General features: G+C 51.1%; 1 protein-coding gene across 1 annotated transcript in view; it reads left to right on the forward strand.

Annotated features, from left to right (window-relative positions):
• PAPPA (pappalysin 1) overlaps window positions 1-22556 on the forward strand; it is a 241317-nt gene that overhangs the window by 179089 nt on the left and 39672 nt on the right. The window contains exons 14-17 of the mRNA XM_081803476.1: window positions 1959-2127; window positions 4349-4532; window positions 13867-14077; window positions 14750-14921. Coding sequence (XP_081659602.1) covers window positions 1959-2127; window positions 4349-4532; window positions 13867-14077; window positions 14750-14921 — 736 coding nt within the window. The remainder of the gene's footprint in view (window positions 1-1958; window positions 2128-4348; window positions 4533-13866; window positions 14078-14749; window positions 14922-22556) is intronic.

A 22556-nucleotide genomic window follows, 5' to 3' on the forward strand; every position in this document is an offset into this window, starting at 1 on the left:
CCTAGTTCTGTGTGCATGGGTCTGTGTGCATACCGTGGGGCGGGCGTCCCCTAGCTCTGCGTGTTCATACCGTGGGGCGGGCGTCCCCTAGCTCTGCGTGTGCGTATCGTGGGGCAGGCGTCTCCTAGGTCTGTGTGCATACCGTGGGGCAGGCGTCCCCTAGGTCTGTGTGCATACCGTGGGGTGGGCGTCCCCTAGCTCTGTGTGCATACCGTGTGGCGGGCGTCCCCTAGGTCTGTGTGTGCATACCATGGGGCAGGCATCTCCTAGCTCTGTGTGCATACCGTGTGGCAGGCGTCCCCTAGTTCTCTGTGCATACCATGTGGCGGGCGTCCCCTAGTTCTGTGTGCATGGCTCTGTGTGCATACCGTGGGGTGGGCGTCCCCTAGCTCTGTGTGCATACCATGTGGTGGGCGTCCCCTAGTTCTGTGTGCATGGGTCTGTGTGCATACCGTGGGGCGGGCGTCCCCTAGTTCTGTGTGCATGGCTCTGTGTGCATACCGTGGGGCGGGCGTCCCCTAGCTCTGTGTGTGCATACCGTGGGGCGGGCGTCCCCTAGCTCTGTGTGTGCATACTGTGTGGCAGGCGTTGGTGTAGACAAGGTCAGGGAGGCAAAGTTTAGAGAAAACTGCCCCCAACACACTTTCACTGTTCCCAATCAACGTCTCAACCTCCTCCAAGTGCTTTAAGAGCTATCGCCCGACACTGCCACCATTTAGGAAACACCGACTGCATGCAAAGTTTCTTTATTGCAACGCAGAGTATACCAAGATGAAACAGGCATTGTCTCTACCCTCAGGGAAGTTCCAGTCCAGGTGTGGGGCAAGGTTAACAACAAGGACTTTGGAGTCACACGTCTGGGTGGGAACTTAAACAAGTAACTTGATCTCCCTGGTCCCCGATTTTTCCAACTATAAAATGAATAACACTTAGCTCATAGGGGTGTTGTGAGGATGGAGTGAGCTCATGTACATAAGCAATCGGTGAATAGTCACTAATGTTACTGAGTGTCTGTGTAACAGTAACATGAGGGGAGAGATCATCTAGCACAGGGATTTGGGATTTCCATTTCCTTGAGGATTAGCACACATTCCAGCACATGGTGGGTACCCAGGCCCTGTGCTGTCAATGCATGAAGCGTGAGGCCCGTGAGAGAAAGGAGGGCAGGCGGCCTGCCAGGGAGCCCCCCTGGGGACACAGGGAAGCTTCCTGTAGACGTTTACATGGAGCTCAGACTTGAAGAGTGGGTAGAATTCAAATTGGAAGGAAGATTAGAACGGCAGCTATAGCAAGAAGCAAGGCGTGATCACTGTACAACCTTACTAACAATTCATTAATCACTTTATAGTTTATAAAAGACTTCTACCTTCAGCACCTCCATTGAGCTCGGCCCAATTAGAGCGTACTCTGAAGCTCAGGGAGGGGACGTACCTTGCCCAACGCCACACAGCTTCTAGGTACTAGAACACAGACTTGTTTACACTATTAGCTACCCCGTACTGAGTGTTTTTTATGGACCGGGAATTCTGCTCTGTACCGTTCCTGCCCTCTCCGTTGTGATGCTCACCGCACCCCTCAGAAGTGAGTCCTATCACCAAATATGAAGAGGCTACCGTTCAGCTCGGCGCCTGGCGCATAAGAAACTCAGTGACTACTCGCTGCCATCGTGACCCCTATTTCACAGATGGAAAACCTGAGCTTCGGCAAGGTTTGAAGGTTCACAACACATACAGCTTGCTGCAAGACTCGAACCCCGGCTTATCTGCCTCCACAGACTGCCCTGTGATCAATGTTGCTGCCTCCACAGCTTTCTTCACCAAAGCCGGCCCCTCTTCCCCTCCTCTGTCTCAGCCTCCTGGAACTCTGGAGAGGGATGCCGTCAGCTTTGCTCTTCCCTCTGGCATGCGGCGGGCCATCAGGAAAGCCCCCTCTTACCGTCTTGTTGCTTTCCTCCCCAGCTGCGTGCACTTCGCATGTGAGGCCGCTGACTGCCCAGAACTGGCCGTGGAGAACGCGTCTCTCAACTGCTCCAGCAGTGACCGCTATCATGGCGCCCGGTGCACCGTGAGCTGCCGGACGGGCTACGTGCTCCAGATACAGCGGGATGATGAGCTCATCAAGAGCCAGGTGTGCGCAGGTGCTGGGCTCAGAGCCCCTCTGCGGTCCCCCGGGGTTGGGGGTGGGGAGAGGCTGGCTGACCGGGTGTTGAGCATTTCACAGGGTGCCGCCACCCAGCAAATGCTCAATAAATACGTGTTGATTGAATGCATCAATCCATGAATCTGGAATTTCCAAGACCAGGGTTTCTGTGCAGAATAGTATTCCATACACACAGCACGTATCAGAGTCTTTGTTGGGATTGTAAGTGTGGAAAAGTACCTGCGGAGCACTTGGGAAAGAAACCCTCACAGGCTGAGCTCCGCTACAGTGGAAGGGGCTGCTTTAGAAAGAGGTGAGCCCTCTGTCAATGAGGTGTTCACTCATTCACTGTCATTGTAAAACAGATTGCAAAACATCTGTTCGCCAGGGACCAGATGCTGTAGTAGGTGCTAGAGAAAAAAACAGATGTCACTAAGATAAACCTAGGCCCTCCTCCCAAGGAGGACTGTTGCCGGGAGCAGGCAAGGAGTGAGTCATGACCTCTCAGTGTGATAAATGCCCGTCTAGGCAGGTGCCGGGTGTGGTGAAAGCCCAGGGGGAGTCACCCTGGAAGAAGTGGCTTGAAAACAGAGAACCAGATAGATGGATGGGCACAGGGGTGTGTTGGGGGTGTGGGGAAGAAACAGGTGCTCTGGGCACAGGCAGAAATGGTAGGAGGAGGCCTGTGGCTGAGAAAAGAGCATGCCACAGACAGATTTATTCCTCCCCCCAACTCACCCAAGCAATGAGGCTGGAGGGGCCAGCAAGGTCCACCAGTGCACAGCCCTGTTCGCTTGGCCAGGAAGTTTGAGGTTGATCTTTAGGGCCACAGGGAGCTTTTGAAGACAGTGACGTGGTCAGATCATGGTTGATCAAGGTCCTTCTGGCTGCCCGCTTGGGTGTGGCTTGGCGTCTGGCGGTGCGACCCATCCCGGGGAGAGCCCTCACGGGTCATCGGAGTTGCTCACGGAGGAGGGCAGTGTCCGGCGCAAGGGCCATGGCAGTGGGTGGATTTGAGATGCGGCAGAGTGTTGCTTCAGCCAGATGCTGCTGTGGGGTCTCAGGGTGGGGGTGTGGGGAGTGGGGTGATGAAGCCCGGAGATCTGAGGTTCCAGAGCTCGGTCACTAGACGCAGCCTTTCCCAGGACCCTGCTGCCAGGCTTGCCCTTCCTGCTGCAGACACACGGGGACACTCCTTGCAGCTGGGGAGGCCGCGGTACAGAGCTTCTGGGCTGGAACAGAGTCCCGCTGGAGGGAGCTCCGGGGCCCTCAATTGCTTGTCTTAGACACCTACTTCCTTGTGTTTAACATGGCAGGTCTGAACTCCTGCGGAAACAATTAGGCTGTTTTGGCAGGGAGGGACCTCTGCTCCCTTTGATGTGTGCTCAAGAGGGGAAAAATGTCCTTTGCTTTTAAAATTCCAGATCAACATTTGGCATCCCCAATCCCCTGGGATCTGGCGGCTTCCTCCTTGAATGGCAGCCTGTGGGCTGCCCACGGCGGTCCCTCCCTTGGCTCTGAAGCTCAGCCTCACCCCTCCACCCACGCACCCCTGCCATCTTCTGGTTTGGTTCAAAGCCCTGTCGACCCTTTTCGCTTTTCCCAGGCTTGTTCTGTCCTCATGTCTACCTCTCTCAACTATCTCAGGGCAGGGAGGGGCTCTTAGAGCCATTCTGGGGTTCAGTGCCAATGCAAGAGCTCAAGGAAGGAAAGGGACTTGCCCAAGGTCTCATAGCACAGAGAACAAACATCCGGGCCTCCCGTATCCCAGGGCAATGCCCACTCGGTGCCAAACGCTGCAAAGGATACCTGTTACCTCTTGCAGAGCCAAGAAAAGATATGACGATCGAGAGCCAGTGAACCACCTTGTGCATTTTTCACAGGCTAGTTCATGAAAGAAGTCATCAGGCCCCAGGAGGTCTGAGCCTCGAGATTCTCATCAGCCAGCACCATGGGAATACTGATCTGGGAGGCTCTGCAGGGAGCAGTTAGGAGTGCGGCCGTGTCACTTGGAGCTAATCAGTGTCCCTGAGCCTCAGTGTCTGCATCTGAAGAATGGGAACTGAGATACCTAATTCATTAAAAGCCAGTTACAGTTCAACGTGGATCTCCTGGGGCCAGGATGAGACTAGTGGGGCCAGGGTGAGGGGAGAGGTGTTCCCCACATTTGGTGTTCAGTGTGCTTATTGTCTCCACCTCTGCCTTCCAGGTGGGACCCAGCGTCACGGTGACCTGCAGCGAGGGCAAGTGGAACAAGCAGGTGGCTTGCGAGCCAGTGGACTGCGGCGTCCCAGACCAGCATCACGTCTATGCCGCGTCCTTCTCCTGCCTTAAAGGCACCACCTTTGGCAGCAAATGCTCCTTCCAGTGCCGTCACCCCGCGCAGCTAAGAGGTATGGAGGAGGGCCCTTGGGCCGGGTTTGCCCTGCTTGCTCTGTGGGAAACCCGGAGGTTGCTTCCAGGCCCTCCCCTGTGTCTCAAACACCCAGGGTCGGGCGGGCTTTTATCTGCTCTTCTGATTTCCCTCCACCAATGGAGGGAATTTATGTGCACTGCCTTGTTGTGCAGCCAAGGAGAAAGTAGAGTGTGGATAATAAGATGGTGACATCTCCTCCAGGGTCCTTGCAAGTCTTACAGAAGAGAGAAGGGAAGGAATGGAGGGGGGGAGGGAGGGAGGGAGGGAAAGATGAAAAGAAAGTAACATTTGGAACTGGCTAGGATGAGGACCCAGTAAGCCCAAGAGATACATTTTAGGATTATTGCTCTGTTCCCAGCGGAGGACATGGAGCCTCAGAGACGTTAAAGAGCTTGCCCAAGGCCACACTCTCCAGGGTGGGATCCATGTGGGGGCCCAGGTGTGTCTTTCACCAAAGCCACTGCTCCTCTTTAGGAGGGATCCACTGGGAGGGGAGCAGCTGTGGGCAGGAACTCTTGATGGGGATCTCCTGGGCAAGGCCCCGGAGTGTTGGGTGAGTGAGGCAGAGTCAGGCTGGCCTGGCTGACTGAGGATGTCAGGACCAGAAGGGTACTCAGAGCTCGGGTCAAATAACTGATTATTTGGAAACATGGTAAAACCGAAGTCCAGTGAGAGGGAAGAAGGAACTTGAAGAAAATCACAGAGCAAGTTAGTGGTATTTCTAAAGGAACACTCTTGGCTTCCAGTCAGAATACTGAGGGTTTGACATGACGTGACATGATCTCCAAGTTATGATGGTTCGACTTGCAATTTTTTGATGGTGTAAAAAGCGGCGTGCTTTCAGTAGAAACCATACTCTGAATTCTGAATTTTGACCTTCTCCTGGGCTGCTGATATGTGGTCCAACACAGCATCGGGGTGCTGGGCAGTGGCACCTCGCAGCTGATACCCAACAGCCATTCTATCTGCCACTTTCAGTAGAGCAGTCAATAAATTACATAAGGTATTCAGCTCTTGATTATAACATAGGCTTTGCATGAGACAATTTTGCCCCACTTTGTAGGCTACTGTAAGTGTTCTGAGCACGTTTAAGGTAGGCTGGGCTAAGCCAGGATGTTCAGTGGGTTAGGAATACAAATGCATTTTTGACTTGCAATATTTTCAACTTATGATGAGTTTATTGGGATGTCACCCCATCATATGTTGAGGAAGATCTGTATACCCTTTCTCAGAGGTGCCAGGACTTTCTCCTTTCCTTGTTTTATCAGAGGGAACATGGTCCCTTTATCAGTTACCCAAAATGGTATCTCACTCAAGCATGGGTCCTACCTCAGACGTGTCCGACCATCAAGCAAAGGTCCCGCCATCATTCTACTGAGTAGGAATAATGGATTCCCATGGGGTGTGGGGGGCTAGGGGGGCAGGTCTATGAATTCCCTTGAACTTAGATGTAATATTATGTATTCCTGAGTTTCAGGCATTTTGATGATTGGAGAGGGTCAATAGTTTCCCCAAATTTTCAGGGGGATGCAGAACTCCCAATGATTACTGGACATGAGTTCCTGAAGGGCAGTGGCGATGTGTAATCCATTTTCCCATCGCTGTCAGCAAGCCCGGAACCTGCCCTTAATAAGACTTAATAAGGTGTTTTGACTGGATGGCTGGATAAATTGATAAAAGTAATACCACAGGAAATGTTTCTTTTAAGAAGTGAATGAAAGACCAAGTAATCTCCCTATACTACTCCAAAAGAAAAACAGGAAGCACTCATGGGATTCAGCCTTTAGTTCCTCTCATTTTTAACCCAATGTGATTTGAATACAGAAACTATAGACACTTCAGGTGAGATACTCTAAAGACGTAGGCTAGAGAGAGGTGAAGAGATAGTGGGAATTGTAAGCCCTCCACATTTCTGAGTCCTTCCCGTGGCCCAGATGTGGGGCATGTTCATGACTCCAGACCAAGAAATCACACTTCTCCTCTCAAACAGAGACCTTTGGGAAGGAGTGGTGTGTAAATTAGCATTGATTATTAGAGCCCTCACTGTGGCTTAACATGATCCTTTTTTTAAAAAAAGATTTATTTATTTATTTATTTTGGAGAGAGAGAGAGAGCAAGAGAGAGCGTGCGAGCGCGCATGCATGTGCTCACACGCTGGGGGGAAGGGGCAGAGGGAGAGGAAGAGAGAAAATCTCAAGCAGACTCCACACTGAGTGTGGAGCCTGACACAGGGCTTGAACTCACAACACTGAGACCATGACCTGAGCCGAAATCAAGAGTCAGATGCTTAACTGACTGAGCCACCCAGGCACCCCTGCTAATAATGATTCTCAGTCGAAGTGATTCAGACTCTTTTGCTTCTCTGCTGACTATGGTGGAAGGGGGGGTGACCCCACTGTGGGGGCGAGGCCCCAGAGGGACCACCATTCTGATCATTGTTGATCCCAACTTTGTTCTTCCCTTGAGAATACAGAGAAGCCTCTCTCCAGTGGCCACACTGACCCACTAGGACCCACTGGCATTTCATGCACCTTGGTTGTCAGCATCATCTGGTGCTCAATCCCAGATCTGACGCTTCTCCTTGGGTCTGCAGGCATCAAGGACTGTGTGAAGGCCCCACTACCTCTTTCTTGACCTTGAAAATGCCCCCCTTCTCAAGCGAGGGGGTAAAGAGGTGAACAACACAACTTTTTCCCCCCATTTTTTGTTTGCTTCCCTTTCCTCCCTTCATTTTGCTTTTCCTAGTAGCTTAAATGAAGCAAAAAGAGCACTGTCTTTAGAATCAGACAGACTAGGATTCCACTCCTGGCTCTGCCCCAGCTGTTGATTTTAGGAGAGCTATTTCATGGCTCTGAGCTTCAGTACTCTCATCTGTAAAATGGGTTGGAGGAGGGCTCACATTGAAGGGTCAGGTTGAGGCCTGAAAGAGAAAGTATGTGTAAGATTCCAGAGCCAGAGAAAGTGCTTAGCGAATACTGACCTTCCCCAAGGGGCGCCCCTTGTGAGAACCTTGTGCCGTGGCCTCTCTCCCAGCCCTGACCTCTGTCTCATGGAGGCCTTAGTCCTGGGGGCTGTGGAGACACGCTCCCTCATCCACGCTCCATCCAGGACCCGGAGGTTAAGTGTTGGCAGCCAAGCAGTTACATGTAGCCCCCTGGCAACTGGTATAACGTGGGTAACCCCCCCAAACCCACTCCCCCTTCTATTCCCAGTGAGTTTTTCTTGTATATCCCCACTTTCACTTAAATTCTGAGCCCTCTTCAAGATGTATGCAAAATATCCTGCAAACTCACAGCCTTAGAGTCCCTTCTGCCAAAGCACTTTACCAAGTGAGCCCTACCAGCACAGACAGAAGCTACAGAAACGGAGGGAAAATACATTCTCAAGTTCAACAACAACGACAACAAAACTTCAAAGTCATAAATGTTTAATTAAAGGGCTGAACATGCCACATTACTTATATCACCTCGTCAACCTCAACTCAGCTGTGTTGGGTGCATTTGGTATTGAGTGTGGAGTGGGGCTTCTAAAAAGCAAGTGTGCCTTGGAACGCCAGGCTGGCTTAGTTGGAAGAGCATGGGGCTCTCGGTCTCGGGGTTGTGAGTGGGAGCAGAGATTACTTAAATAGGTAATCTTAAAAAAAAATAAAGTAAGCACACCTTCCTCTTACAAAGATCTTTTTAAAAGACCTATTGTGTGCTTCTGGCTTTTGTTGGCTTTTCTGTTTTGCTTCTTTAATCTCAGATTGAAAACTCAGCCTATCCACTTGTTTCCAGAGGATACCCAATACCATTGAGCACTTCCTGATTTCTCAGACTTTTCCGAAGACAGGGATGTGAGCTGGGGGGACACCCAGCACCTCTCCCTGCAGAACCCTGTTACGACTTCCCTCACGGTAGAAATTGCACATTCTCTCTTCTGTCTCAGGAGGAGACCCTTCTTTCTCTCACAAGCAGGTGGCCGGGCCCTGGAGGGCCCCAAGGGTCTCATCAGGGCATCTTCTCCACAAAAACAGGGTCATCCCCCCACTCCAACAGAAATTCTCATACAGCTCCTAAGAGAACGCTGCTTTCTCCCTCTGTTACCTTAGTGTTTGGGATGGTGAGGGTCCAGGACGTCACTGAGTCCAAACCACTGCTGAGTGCTGATGGGAGACCACTACTCAGATTCTGCCTGGGGACTTGAGGCTCACAGTAGAGAAGGGACTTGTCCATTATGAGACCACTTTTTGATGTGACCAAGGCTAAGATGTCATCTGTTAAATAATTCTTCCCATCTCTCTCACTCCTGCTCCACACTGAGCAGTTGCCCAAGTTTTGAGAGTCAAATCTGCTTTTACTTGCTATCTCAGAAGCCCTTTAACCTTTCCTAAAGTCTGTCCCTCAACCCAGAACCCCATCAAAGTCTGGAACGTCAGAGCTGGGAGGAGCCCAGGGGTCATCAAGGTGAATCATTTGATTTCACGATGGGGAAACCAAGGCCCAAGAGAGGAAGTCATTTACACAAGGACACATAGGAGTTACCATTAGCACTGGAGCAGGGTCCTGACCCTAGAAATGGTACCCCCTTGCTAGGCATGCCATTCCCACCAATCTGGTGAAATCATCTAACTTATGTCTGCCATTGGCATTCGCAAGCCTCTTCTTCATGGCAGGTGTCCAGCGTTGCAGGCTCCTTTCTCTCTCTTCTTGGGAAGGTTTCCATCACTTATTCCTGACTGTGACTGCATCTGACAACAGCCTCTTTCCTTTGAGTCTAACATGTTGGGAAGGTTTCCATCACTTATTCCTGACTGTGACTGCATCTGACAACAGCCTCTTTCCTTTGAGCCTAACATGTGGAATGATAAATGGGGCCCCTTGGTAAAGAAATTTAGAAGTGACGGGCACCATTCTGGACAGTGGGTGGGGGGAGGTTCTGAAATATTATTATATGACCAGTTTTTGATTTCGAGATACTCCACTCGTCCAAATTCTCCTGATTCCGTGAGATGTTCTTTGGCTGTGCTCATGGATAAAGGCTCTGTCGTGGGATCAAGAGAGCACTTAGGAGTCAGGCAGACCTGGAGGGAGCCCCAACTCTAGATTGAGGGAACTCATGTTCCCTCCTTGGGGACTCAGTTTTCTCACCTACAAAATGGGGTTAATGACAAATTGGGTTATTAGGAGCGTCAAGCGTCCTGCCTCATGGGCTGAATTATAAACGGCTCTTAGTAGCCTTCCTTTCAGACATTTAGGGGGAGAACTAGACAAGTAAACGATCAAGATATAACCTGATTCACCCTGGCTAGAGCTGGAAGAATCCAATTTGACTGACCAAACGACATATTTTCTGGGACTGCCAAGCCCAGCTCGGATTTTCTCTTTGACTCCTTGGAGTCCAGGAGCCTAGCAATGTGCCTTCAGGACTAAAATTGGCAGCGGCTTGCATGCTTCTCTTTAATGGGTCCATCTCTTCTGCCTTGGTTTTTCCCTCTGACTTGCTACAGCCTGAGTGCTGGCTGAAGTTCCCGTTGGCTATCGTTGGGAAAACAACCATCCTGAAATCCTTGATGTCCTCCTTTCCTGCCTCACCTGGCCCCGGACCTTGTACACAGAGACCTCTTTACACATCCTGTCTTTCTTCCTCTTCCTCTTCTGTAACTTCTGTTAAGGTCTATTTCTCATCAAGAGCAATGAAACTGAATCTCCTCCCAGTTCCAGCAGCACTAGCCTTTGGCTGATGCAGCCTCCCGAGGGCTTGCATGTCCACTTCCAGTCCCTCTAGCTGCATCTGTGTTTTCTCAAAACAATACAGTGGCCAATATTCTTTCACATCCTAAAAGGTTAGAGCTGCAAGAACTCAAAGACAGCTTTGGCTTAGGGCCAGAGAGGTTAGGTGACTTGTTCAAGGTCACATGTAGATACATAATAGCTCATGCATTTAACAAATGGTATTAAAGGCCCACTGTGTGCTTGGCACTAGGCTAGGTTCTGGCACTAAAAGAATGAAAAAGGTCCATTCCCTGGCCTTAGGATGCAGGCACCATGTAAGAGGTATTAAGAAAACCAGACGTTAGGGCTCCTGGCATTTCTCTCCTTGTAGTCTGCCCTAGGTTAATTTCAATCTTAAAGGCACTCTGGAGGAGATTTGGTCTTCTGGGTAATCTTTTGAATGAAATAATAAAAATAGACACATCTTTTTGACAGCACATTTACAATTATTTTAATGCTCATTAGAGACTGGAATTTCTTGAGACACATTCGTAGACAGGCTAAGCACGATTTATTTTCCTGACTTTAAAAGATGAACGGATGAAAGTTCAGGGTCGCATAACCTTTTGGAACCCTGTCTGTGACATCACTGTTACCCCAACCAGAAGCCCCGGGCTCAGAAATGCCTGCGCCTATTGTCCTGAGTCATGTTCCCCCAGGAAACACAGGTAGGGAATGAGATAGGGAGGCTTGGACGTGACAGAAGCATCTAGAATCTCTTTGAGAGCCAGGTTCTGCTGTGGGCAACCAGAACTCAGTCCTTTTGGGGAGCTATGGGAGACAGGGTAGAATCTTCTTCAGAACTAATGCCACTTCCAGCAGCACTGAAGCCCCAGCCCTGGGAGCTGGCCCTGTGGGACCGCAGCAAAAGGCCTCTGGCATAGGGTTGCAGGTATGGGGACCATCCTTCGGGGTGTTGAGGTCAAGGCCAAGGGGATGAGGGCAGGACACGGATAGCGCGTATCATACCCTGCTTTCTTCAAAGCCACATGGTGGGTATAGAGTAGTGGCTCTAGCTGGGTCATGGAAATACTGATTCTGTGCAGTTCAGCATCTGCATCTCTTGGATTTTGTTTGTTGGCGGGGAGGGGGCATGTCCATGGTCCTGAACCACCAGTTGAGGCTTTAGCGTGGTTCTTCCTTTGACCGTGGTACACAGCTAACTCCTATTTACCCTCTCTCAGAATTTAACATTTCTGGTTTGCGTTTCCTCTCTTGATGAACATTTTGCAATTTTTATGTTCTCTTGCCACCAAAGGACCATGACTTGCCCTCCACGACGTATAATTTGCATAGCTGATAGGGTGTGCTTTTAGGAGTCCTTAACACTTTTTTCCACCGGTATTTTATCCTTCTTGGGGAATTCAGAGAGGTGTGTGCCCTGTATCTTTTATAACTTCTCTTCCCCTCTCCCCTCCTAAGTTTCTCCCATAGCTTTAGCTATGCCCGTACACCCCAAAACACTGCCCCAATCACAAAAGCAATGCAAAAAGTAGTTTGTAGTCTCTGGTGTTCTAGAAGCCTCTCTGCTTCTATGGAACCCAAATGAATCATCCTCCACTTGACATAGAAATCTCTGCAGTTTGCAGCATCACTGTTTATAAGCACACAATCCTGGGGTTCACAGACACTAGGTTGGCTCGTGCTCACCAGATGGATCGCACTGACGCAGGAGGAGAAAGAAGACAGTGAATGGGGTCGGGGGGAGCAAGGAGCCTACAGAAAAGGGCACAGCACTCCCTGCTTCATCTTCGACCTGCTCTATTTGTCTCTAGAGTACCTGCTGCCTTCCAGCACACCAAATGGCGTATTTCTTCGTGCTGTTTCTTGGGCTCCTCCCTATCACGCTAGAATCGAAGCTCCAAGAGGGCAGGGTTTGAGGGGTTTTTGTTTGTTTGTTTTGTTCACTGCTGTGTCCCAACATACAGAGTAACTGGCACATAGTCGGCATGTCCGGATGCTTGTTGGATGAATGAAGGGCTCTGTGCCCTCACACGGCCCTCCTCAGATCAGCCAGTGAAGGCAAGGTTAGGACGGAGGGAGGGAGGGAGGGAGGCAAGAAGGGAGGGACGGGGGAAGAAGCAAATAAGGACCCTGACAGCATTTCCCTGGACACTTTTCAGAAATGTTTCCTTTTGTCTTCTCATCGCCATGAGAGACAGGCGCAATCGTTCTCTTTCTGTAGACCGGAGAGCTGGGGTTTGCCTCTCTCATTTGGCTCCCTGAGAACAGACGAAAAGGCTCTACTGAGCATAGGTAGCCAGGTTCCCATAGAAAACAACTCCTCCGTTGTTAGACAACACTGATTCTAAGCTTCAGTTTGCCTTTTACTAACTACGAGGACTTGGTCAGGTCACTTCTCTCTCTGAGTCTCTACTCCCAAACATGCGTCGTCCTGCTACGAGCCTGCTGTGAGACTAACTCAGACAACGTCCCACGGCACTCAGGACGCAGTGCATGTCAGCTCCGCCCCTACCCCTTCGCCCCTCCACCCCTCCACCCTTCCCGTCCTGCAGCCTCCCACAGGCGTCCAGCCCTGCTTGTCAACACCGTTCGGTAATAACCGCAGAGAGGAGCGTTCGGTTGAGAAACGCGGGCTTCGTGTCCATCTCTAATTGTCTTGGGGAGGTTTGGGGCAGGCTGTGCAGCGATAATATATGAGCTGGCAGTGAAAAGCCCGACGCCTCGTGGTTTACTTCTTTGCACCGTAGCCTCCCGGTGGCAATCTGCACACCTGTCGGAGCTGACATGGGCTTCAGGGGAGCGCTGCTCTGGCGAAGCTTCACTGAACGCTGGGGCCTGCAAAAAAATATCAGACCTCCGGATACCATAGTGCCATCACTTCCAGGCCCAAGGGGGGCTAAGAGATGTACAGGGGCGCGGGGCCCAGAGAGGAGCGGCCAGCAGCTCGAGGTCGCCCGGCACACTGCTACGAGAGCTCAGAGTCGATTCTGATGGGAGCCTGCTTTGTCAGTTATTAGAAGGCATATGTACTTTCCCCTGTTGGCTCGGATGCCCACCGGGCAACAAGGAGGATGGATGGAAGGAGCAGGAAGGTCTCTTTCCTTTTTTTTTTTTTAAAGATTTTATTTATTTGACAGAGAGAGACACAGCGAGAGAGGGATCACAAGCAGGGAGAGTGGGAGAGGGAGAAGCAGGCTTCCTGCTGAGCAGGGAGCCCGATGTGGGGCTTGAACCCAGGACCCTGGGATCATGACCTGAGCCGAAGGCAGACGCTTAACGACTGAGTCACCCAGGCACCCCATGGAAGGTCTCTTTCCTACGCAGTAGAAGAGGTTCCGAATCGGGAGTTGGGATCCTTGAATTTTAATTTACTGTCAGTGTGGGGTGAGTTAGTCCCCGCGCTGGCTCTTCTCTTTGTCACAGCGCCCTCCATCTCCCAGAGGCCCTCAGTTGGAAACAGAAGGGGCTGGAATTCCAAGAGGAGGACCCTCTGGCTTTTCAAGCTTAATGAAGCCCAGGCAGCCCATAAGTTAGCTTGGGTGTCAGAGACCCCCCTCACCCTGTCTGCTAACCTTGCCCGCCTGTGTCCTCCAGGCAACAACAGCCTCCTGACCTGTATGGAGGACGGCCTGTGGTCCTTCCCAGAGGCCCTGTGTGAGCTCATGTGCCTAGCTCCGCCCCCAGTGCCCAACGCAGACCTCCAGACAGCCCGGTGCCGAGAGAACAAGCACAAGGTGGGCTCTTTCTGCAAGTACAAGTGCAAACCTGGATATCACGTGCCTGGCTCCTCTCGGAAGTCAAAGAAGTAAGTAGGGCTGGAAACACACTCTCACAGGTTCTGGGGGCGAGGAGAACCAGGTCTGGATGTCTGATTATAAGGAAGCACTCATTTTTTTTTTTTTTTTTTTTTGCTGGAGGCAATACCCACTGTTCATCATATGCTGCCCTGTGAGAATCTACAGGGACATTGTTAGTAACTGCCTCCTGGCTGTGTGACCTCAGGCAAGCGACTTCACTTCTCTGGGCCTCAAGTTTTCAATAATAAGATGGAGATGATAATACCAGTTACTGCATTATATTATTGTAAAGAATAAATGAGGATGTGTCTAGAAAGTGTTTGCAAAGTGCCTGGCACATAGTAATTGTTCAATAAATGGTAGGAATGAATATCATCATTGTACTAGCACCCATCAGAACACTCTAGAAGGAAGGAAGAGGACAAGAGTTGGCAGGACTTGAGTTTATTTCAGTCCACATGGAACTGAGAGAATGTCTGAAACTCTTGCTTGACCCAAGTCAATGAATTTTCTTTAATCCCTACACGTGCCCCTTACCAACTAATAGGGCAGGTCAGGGATCCGGAGTGGGAAAGGGAAATGAGAGGTCAGCTGGCTCCAGAGAAACTTGGGTGTTGGATAGGGCATGAGTCCAGCCATCTGATCCTTGAGACATCTCTTCTTTTATCTCTTCGTTGAAGACGGGCCTTCAAGACTCAGTGTACCCAAGATGGTAGCTGGCAGGAGGGCGCTTGTGTTCCTGTGACCTGTGACCCACCTCCGCCGAAATTCCACGGGCTCTACCAGTGCACGAATGGCTTCCAGTTCAACAGCGAGTGTAGAATCAAGTGTGAAGACAGCGATGCTGCCCAGGTAAGACTTTTTGAACTTGAAGGTTGGTGCTCTGGGCCCCATCCTATCTGCTTACCCAAGACCCATCTGTATCTGAAGAACAGCATCCTTCCGGATCCTCTGCAGATACGGCAGTGTCCCCAATGCAGAAGCTAAGAAACTGGGTTCTGATTATCTTCTTTGGGAATCTCCCTAAGCCTTGTTTTCCTCCCTAAACACCCTATTTTGGCTCAGAGATTCTTAGCTTTGCAAAATGGTTAGTGTTAGAGCCCTTATGAAGGAAAGCATATATGGAATCCCATGGTGTAAAGACAATCACAGTTGAGTTACTGTGATAGGAATTTAAAAACGCAATGCCGCCATGTCCTCAAGACATCAGTTGGCTCTAGCAGCATGAAGAGAAGGGGAACCGCATTCCGATGAGAAGTATACAGTCCGGAGAACACTAGGGAAGAAAGGGAGACCAGGAGGAGATAGCAGGTGGGATCATATCTCCATCCCCCTGTAACCGAGAGGAAGTCTGGTACTCGAGCCGTTCCTGCTGATGGAGTCTATGACTAAAGTTTCTCTTACTCCTTCTAAGACAGGTAGGGAATCTAGAACAGAAAAGGGAAATGGCAAATCCACCACGGTTCCACCACGATAAACCAGCCATTTTGGGTTGATAGCCCGAGCCTTATATTTCAAGGGTGTGCAAGGACCTTCTGCCAGGTAGGGCTGGAGTTTAGCCATCTGGGACCCAGGGCTGGCTTCACCTGCAGCCGGTCCTCATCCATTTTTATTAGTGCCCCGCCAGTGCCAGGCCCTGGCAAACCACCATCCTCAATGCCCCTCACCTGCTCCTCACATGAAAGAGCTCCTCTCTCCTTTTCCAGCTACCTCGCTCCTCATCTTCCTCCCCAGGCCAGCCTGGGCACCCATTCCTCCAGGAACCCCCTTTTTTATTGAAGGATGGTTGACACACGATTTGTTGCAGGTGTACAACACAGCTGTGCTCGCCGTATATGTCACTACCATCGGTCACCATGCAGGGCTGTCACACTACCGTGGACTATCTTCCCTGTGCTGGAAGCCCATACCTCCCACTCCCACTCCCCTGCACCTGTGTTGCCCGTCCCCCCACCCCTCCCCTCTGGCAACCATCAGTTTCAGGAACTCTTTCTTGAGGTCCCTTCTATGGTTGGGCTCAGTGCCCCTGCTTGGGTTCCCCCCACCCCAGCACCGGCCACACTGCCTGTAACTCATTTCGGGTGCCCCTTCTCCAGGCTGTGAAGTGCTTTACCACCTCTTTCATCTGCCCTGAGTTTTCAGTACTTGGGACAGTGCCAGACACCTAGTAGGTGCTCATGGAATGTCAAGCCATGAGAGCCTCAGTGAACGTCCAGAAAAATCTCATTTTCTAAATGAGAAAAATTCACACTCAGAGCAGTCACTCAACCACCCAAGGTGATGCAGCTGGTGTCGCCCGAGTCAGAATCCAGAGCCCCCCAACTGTGGACAGACTGAATCCAATAGGCACCCCCTGAAAATTCTTTGTCGTGTATACTCTTAGATGTCTGCGTACCCGGGTCATTCCCATCCTTGCCTGCCAGGGAAGCAGAAGCCAGGGCCGGGACAAGCAAAGGCCAGAGATTACCACGGCCTCACGCAGGCTGATCAACTTCCCTCTCCCTCCCTTATATAAAACTGTTGCTAACAGTTACCCAAACTGCTGAGCCAAATACTATTCTGGCCGCGGTCATGTTATCAAACTGAAACCCAGTCTGCCTGGGGCCTGCCAAGTACCTTTCATGGCCAGTTTGTATTTAAAAGAGAGGAAAATGTAAATTTATCAGACGACTCAAGCAGTTCTGTTTGGCAACTGGCGAAGAGGCTAGACGCAAAGGAGTGGGGTATTGCTTGTCGGCTCAAAGAATGAGGGGACGCGTGCCAAATGGGCTCCTAATACAATTGACGTTTCTAGTTTGTACCGAAAATGAATTTCCTCTACCCTCAGACCAGGGGCCTGAGAGCCAAATCTAGTATTCACCTCAGATCCCCTCTTGCTGCCTGTAAACACAGCAGAAACCTACGGCCCAGAGTATCTTGAATTAAACAGCTTGTATGGAGCTGGAATTCTTTGCTTTCCAAACAAGTTCCAGATCCTGGCAGAAGAGGACAGGGACTAGTATAGGGGAAGTTCACGTACTCCCTCCCACTAATGCTAAAAGCAAATTGACAAATAAAACCTCCAGTTCATTTGTTTCTTGGGAGCCAATATGATGCTGGATCTGGACTCTGAGTTCGAATCCTAACTTCACCACTTACCAGTGGGAGGACTTGGGCAAGTTGTTAAACCCTTTAAGTTTCAGTTTTCTCATGGGGGGGGGAGGGATATAATATCACCTGCCTCATGGTTTGGCAGGATTAAATAAGGTAATGAAAGTACAGCGTGCCTATGAGTAACCCCTGAAATTGTGTAGTATACAACCTGGGCCACCGTACATGGCAGCCCTGGGGAAGATAAACACAGATGAACTAGCTTCCCTTTAAGGTCACTTCTAGTGGAGAGAATCCCTGATGCTCCATGTGTGCTCCTATAGAATCTGGAGAGGCAGTGGCTTGAAAGCTATCCCTCTGTGGGTGGCTAGCCCCAGAAAGTCAGGAAAGGGGGCATCTGTCGTGCATGAAGCCACAGTGTGGGGTGGAGAGCTGGTATGAACCATAGGGAAACCTGACTTATTGCTCAAGTAAACCTGTACAATATATGAACTCTCTAGACTAGCAATGCCCAGTAGAACCTCCTGCTGTGATGAAAATTGTCCCAGTCTGTGCTTTTTGGTATGGTGGCCATTGGCCACATCTGGCTTGTGGAGTACTGGAAACATGGCTGGAGCGACCAAGCAACCACGTTTTACCCTCTATTTAATTTTAAACAGTTCAAATTTAAATGCAAACAGCCCCGCTAATATAGTAGCTACCATATTGCACAGTTCAGCTCTCGAATTTATAGTATTTTTGTAAACCAAGATGGAGAACCTTGGTAATAACAGCTTCTTTACTTTTAAAGTGTTTCCGGGATGCCAGACTGGTGCCCCGGACTTTCTCTCATTTTGACAACTCCCACCAGCCAGACATTTGAAAAAGAAACCAACATCCCCTTTTTCGAATGAGGGAAGAAGTCCTGGAGGCTAAGTTCTTGCCCACAGTTATGAGTGAGTGGGTGGTGCTGACGGGCCCCTCCGCCCTGCTCTTCCTACCACCCCTGAACACGTCCAGGGCATGCTAGTGGCAAAGGGCGGGAACTTCATCCCCAGACAGCTGGGGAGAAGTGCTAATTGCCCCAACATTTAATCCAGCGCAGATGCTCCTGAGCTGTCCGAGGTGATAACTCAGGCCTGGTTCCACAAGAGAAGCATGGGGGAGGGGGTGGCATTTGTAGGTGATTAGGGGAACAGCCGTCTTGTGATTGGGACAGAGTCTGTGGGAGATGCATGCCCGGGGACTGCAGCAGAGGAAGAGGCTAAAGGTGCTTGTGGATGAAGTAATGCTCTTAACAGGGATTCTAGCGGCTCAGCAAAAGCAAGACAGGAAGGGTAGGAGTGCAATCAGTAACGCACCCAGGCCATTGCATGGATCGCAGAGGTGGCCGTAAAAGCCTTCCTGCAACTAGGGGCGTGCATCTGGCTCATGCCTTTATGGGCTCTGCTGTGGATACGGCGGAGTCCTCCCACGCACGACACCTCTCCAAGCAGGGGTGGTTTCCGGTTGCAGCATTGTCAAAGGCTTGCCTGGACACTCTGGGCTTCCTAGAGCAAGTTAGAAACTTCACAGGAGGTGGGCAGGACCTAGGAGATCCCCCGCTGCAACTCACTTATTTTATAGATAGGACCACTGGAGCCCAGAGAGGGGAAGACACTTGCCCCAAGTCGCACAGCAAGGCACCAACAGACTCAGATCTTCACGTCTCTGATCTCCTAACTGAGTCATTGCCCACACCCAATTTTCTTCCGGTCCTTCCTCGTACACATAGGGCTACACGTCACCCTTGGAAGGCTCAAAGTGCATATAAGGGCACTGCCTGGGAATTAAGTAATTAATAGCAGCAGTGACTTATTGAGCATTTACTCCTTGGCAGTCACTGGGCTGAGTGCTCTACTTTATTTCAGCCCCACAACATCTGTCTGGCATTACTGCCCCATTCTGTAGATGTGGAAGCTGAGGTTCCATGAGTTAAGGTGGCCCCCCCCCGCCCCCGCCGCCATATGGCCAGGAGTGGTGGACTGGAGGTTCCCGTTCCTAGGTCAGCCCGCCTCCAAAGCTTAGCCCTTTATGTCCCGCCTGTGCTGCCTGGGTCTGTCCCGCTCTGAGGCTTCCCTGTGTCCCTCGGCCACTCTTTCGTCTATTTCCATTTCTGCTAAGGAGAAGAAATCTAATTCTCCCTCTCCCCGCCTCTCCCCTCCAGTGTAGTAAAGGCACAGAGGCTTACAGTCAGGAGACCCGCCTCTGGCTCGGGCAATCCCCATGTCTGGGGTGTGCTGCCTTCCCACGGCGGCTACTGCCACTTCTAAAATGTGGGTGATGCTTGAGCGGATTCTGAAGTCCCTCCAGAGACATGGCAGCAGAGTGGCCTAGAACCTTCGCTGACACTGAGAGAGCCCGGTGCTTGTGTGGAGCTCGAGAGGCTTCCCATAATCTAACTTACTCAGTCCCTGTGAAGACTCTGTCAGGCAGGGGACCCCATGCCCATTTAACAGCTGAGGAAAGTAAGGAACACAGAGAGGTTAAGGAGCTTCCCCAAGTACTCACAGCTGGGCAGTTGCAGGGCTGGGATTCGAATATATGTCGTTTGGCTCGAGTCCATGCTCCTAACCATTAACACTAGCATCATTTAAAAAACTCACTTTTTCACTTCCTAGCTGAGCCTCAGTTTCCGAATCTGCAACAAGGATATGATTTCTACTCTACTGTGTTGTTAAAAGGATTTTTAAATGCCTGTAAAACACTTGGCACGTGATGGGTATTTGATAATATAATTATTGTATGCCTTAGTGCTTTGTGAACCAGTGTGACTAAAGAGAGTTTGAGAGAGCACACGTGCTTTTTTACAGACCTATTCATGGGCACAGAGAGGCAAAATGTTTTGCTGAGAGATGCTCAGCCCTCACGGATGAGATTTCACCTTTGAGTGCAGAACTGTGCATTCAGAGCTGAGTACACTTGGCACGCTCCTTGCCTAGTGGTCCTGGGTTCTCTCAGATTGCATCCTCAACGTCATGTCTTCTGTGGTCACCCTAGACTTAACATCAAGGGTTAATTCTGAGACTCTGTACTAGCTGGTAGGTAAGCCCTGAGTGCACCAAGATCTAGTCCTAAAGGGGAACTTAGAAATCCAGAAAGGCTCTGGAAAGTCTGCTGTGCAGAGGGCACAGCGAGGGCAAAGATGCGGAGGTGGGAAGCAAGAGAAATGTGCAGGAGAGACCAGCTAACCGTGAGACTAGAAGGAAAGACAGGTGCATGGCAAGGGATGGGCCTAGCCTTGCCATCTGGGCGCCACCGTGGAGACCCTGGAGTGCCAGGGCACAAGTGTGACTCGTTTGGAAGGCGAAGGTGTCTTAGCAGAAGGATGGCATACTTTTTAAACGCAGATTTAATCAGCAGCCGGAAGTGCCCGATAAACTGGGCAGGAGGGAGAGGGGCTGGAGGCAGCAAGACCAGGGCCTTTATGCTCCCCTCTTCTATGGTGGAGCCTTCTACGGTGGATTTCTCTGTGGCGAAATTCCCTGAGCAGATTCCAGCTAGTTCTAATACGTTCTCTGCTGCAAACCGAGGTCCCCAGCCAACTCTGGCCCACGTAGTGCTGAGGTCTGCAGCCCTTCAGGGGCTGGAGGCCAAATACATCATAGGCCCAGGCCAAGGCTCCAGGAAATTGGGGTCAATTTCCTATTCCCCCAAGGGCCCAGCAGAATCATGGGGCCTGGGGCCTGGGGCTCCAGGAGGGAGAGTCGCTTCTCTGAATCCAGGCAAAGCTGCCTAAACTCTCCCTGAGCTCACGCAGAACCTCTGGGGGTGGACTCTGCAAGACGTCCCACAGCTGCATGCTTGGGATGGGCCACCCTTGTCCCGTGGCCACCGACGCTTCCACGGCAGTTGGAAAGGCCCACGAGAGGCCCGGAGAGGGCCCCCCTTTCTCTCCTGAATCCTGTCTCCTTGCAGCTGTTTTCTCAGACGGGGGACCTTCGGCCTGCATCAGCCCTTTCAACGAGCTGATTCATTTCCTCCTGCATGCACTCATTCATTTATTCCCGCGTTCTCCCATGTCTTCGTTGGCTCACTCGTGCATTTATCCCCTCACCCACAGGTTCACTTGTGTCCTTGCTTATTGAACAAATTCACACCATAACTCTCCACCTATTCACCCCATCTTCTGTTAAACAGTTCTTGAATGAGCACAAATATCTACTGAGTGATGAATGAATGGACCAGGTGGTCAGGACCTGTGATGTGCTGTGGAAAGGCCCCGAGGATGCGGGGGTCTTGGGCCTTGAGGAGTTCATCCTCTAGGTGGGAAAGGATGGTAAACAGAGGCAGGGCATGTCAGAGACCTTAAGGTAGTACACTCTGTGGGGCTAGAGCAGTGGTAGGACAGGGTCGTCTGTGCCAGACTAGGTGTCTGCGTGGGGAGAGAGACACAGCCACCAGAAGGAGCGTGAAAGCAGAAGCATGGCGGCCGGAGATGGCATACAGGGCATTTGAGGGTGCAGGTGATTTAAACCAAAGTTCGAGGTTGGTGGTGGTGCTGTAGGGAGCAAAACCATGGAGAATGAGCCAGAGCTAAGGCCACGAGGGCTCCGGAGGCCAGGCATAGGAGTTTGAGCAGAAGCCGAGGGGCACAGAAGCTAATGCATGGAGAGTAGAGCAGTCAGCTCCTCTGGCCTCATATAGGGATTCTCTTCTTAGCCAAAGCTTTAAAGAGGGAGAGAATATACAGCTTGTTCTACGATGGAGGGACCCCGATCCCGAAGCCACCCATGGTTCTCCATTCTGAATGAGTAGAGGCCACCACACTCCCTAAGCTGACTTTGAAGGCCCCACCCTGCATCTGCCAAGCAGCTCATCCTCCCTTGCTTCACAAGATGAGAACCCCCGGGGAGCTCTCTGCTGCTCACTGTCCTTCCTTGCATTTGCACCTGCCCTTTGGCCTTCCAGAAAGGTCTTTCTATCCCCGTTCTGCCTGTGATTCTATGCATCCTTGAAAACTCTTTTCCATATATCACCTCCTCTACAGGGCCTCTCTGCTTGCCCCTGACAACCGATTGCTCTCCCCGTGTCCTCAGAGCACCTAGCACCGAGCACCTTCACACTGACGTGGCTGGCTGCTCACATGACTGTCTTTCTCACGGGGGCCGATACTGGCTCACTTTACTTTTGGGCGCCACAGAGCCGGGCACAGACTGGGCACTAAGAAATGGTCCTTGGATTCAGGGGCAGTTCTAAAGTATCTGCAGAGCGGGACCTCCCATGAGAATCCCAGACTTTGAAAGGGGGCTCAGCAGGAGAGGACGGTGCCTGCAAGCCGCGTGTGCCTGCCGCCTTGCGGCAGATCGAGAAACTCTGTAGTGAAGTGTAGCAACTGTGTAGGGCAGGGGAGGGCACAGATAGAAGTATCCCCACACC

This window comes from Leptonychotes weddellii, chromosome 14, assembly GCF_054177405.1.
Source record: "Leptonychotes weddellii isolate Sample4059 chromosome 14, ASM5417740v2, whole genome shotgun sequence".
NCBI classification, from domain to species: domain Eukaryota; kingdom Metazoa; phylum Chordata; class Mammalia; order Carnivora; family Phocidae; genus Leptonychotes; species Leptonychotes weddellii.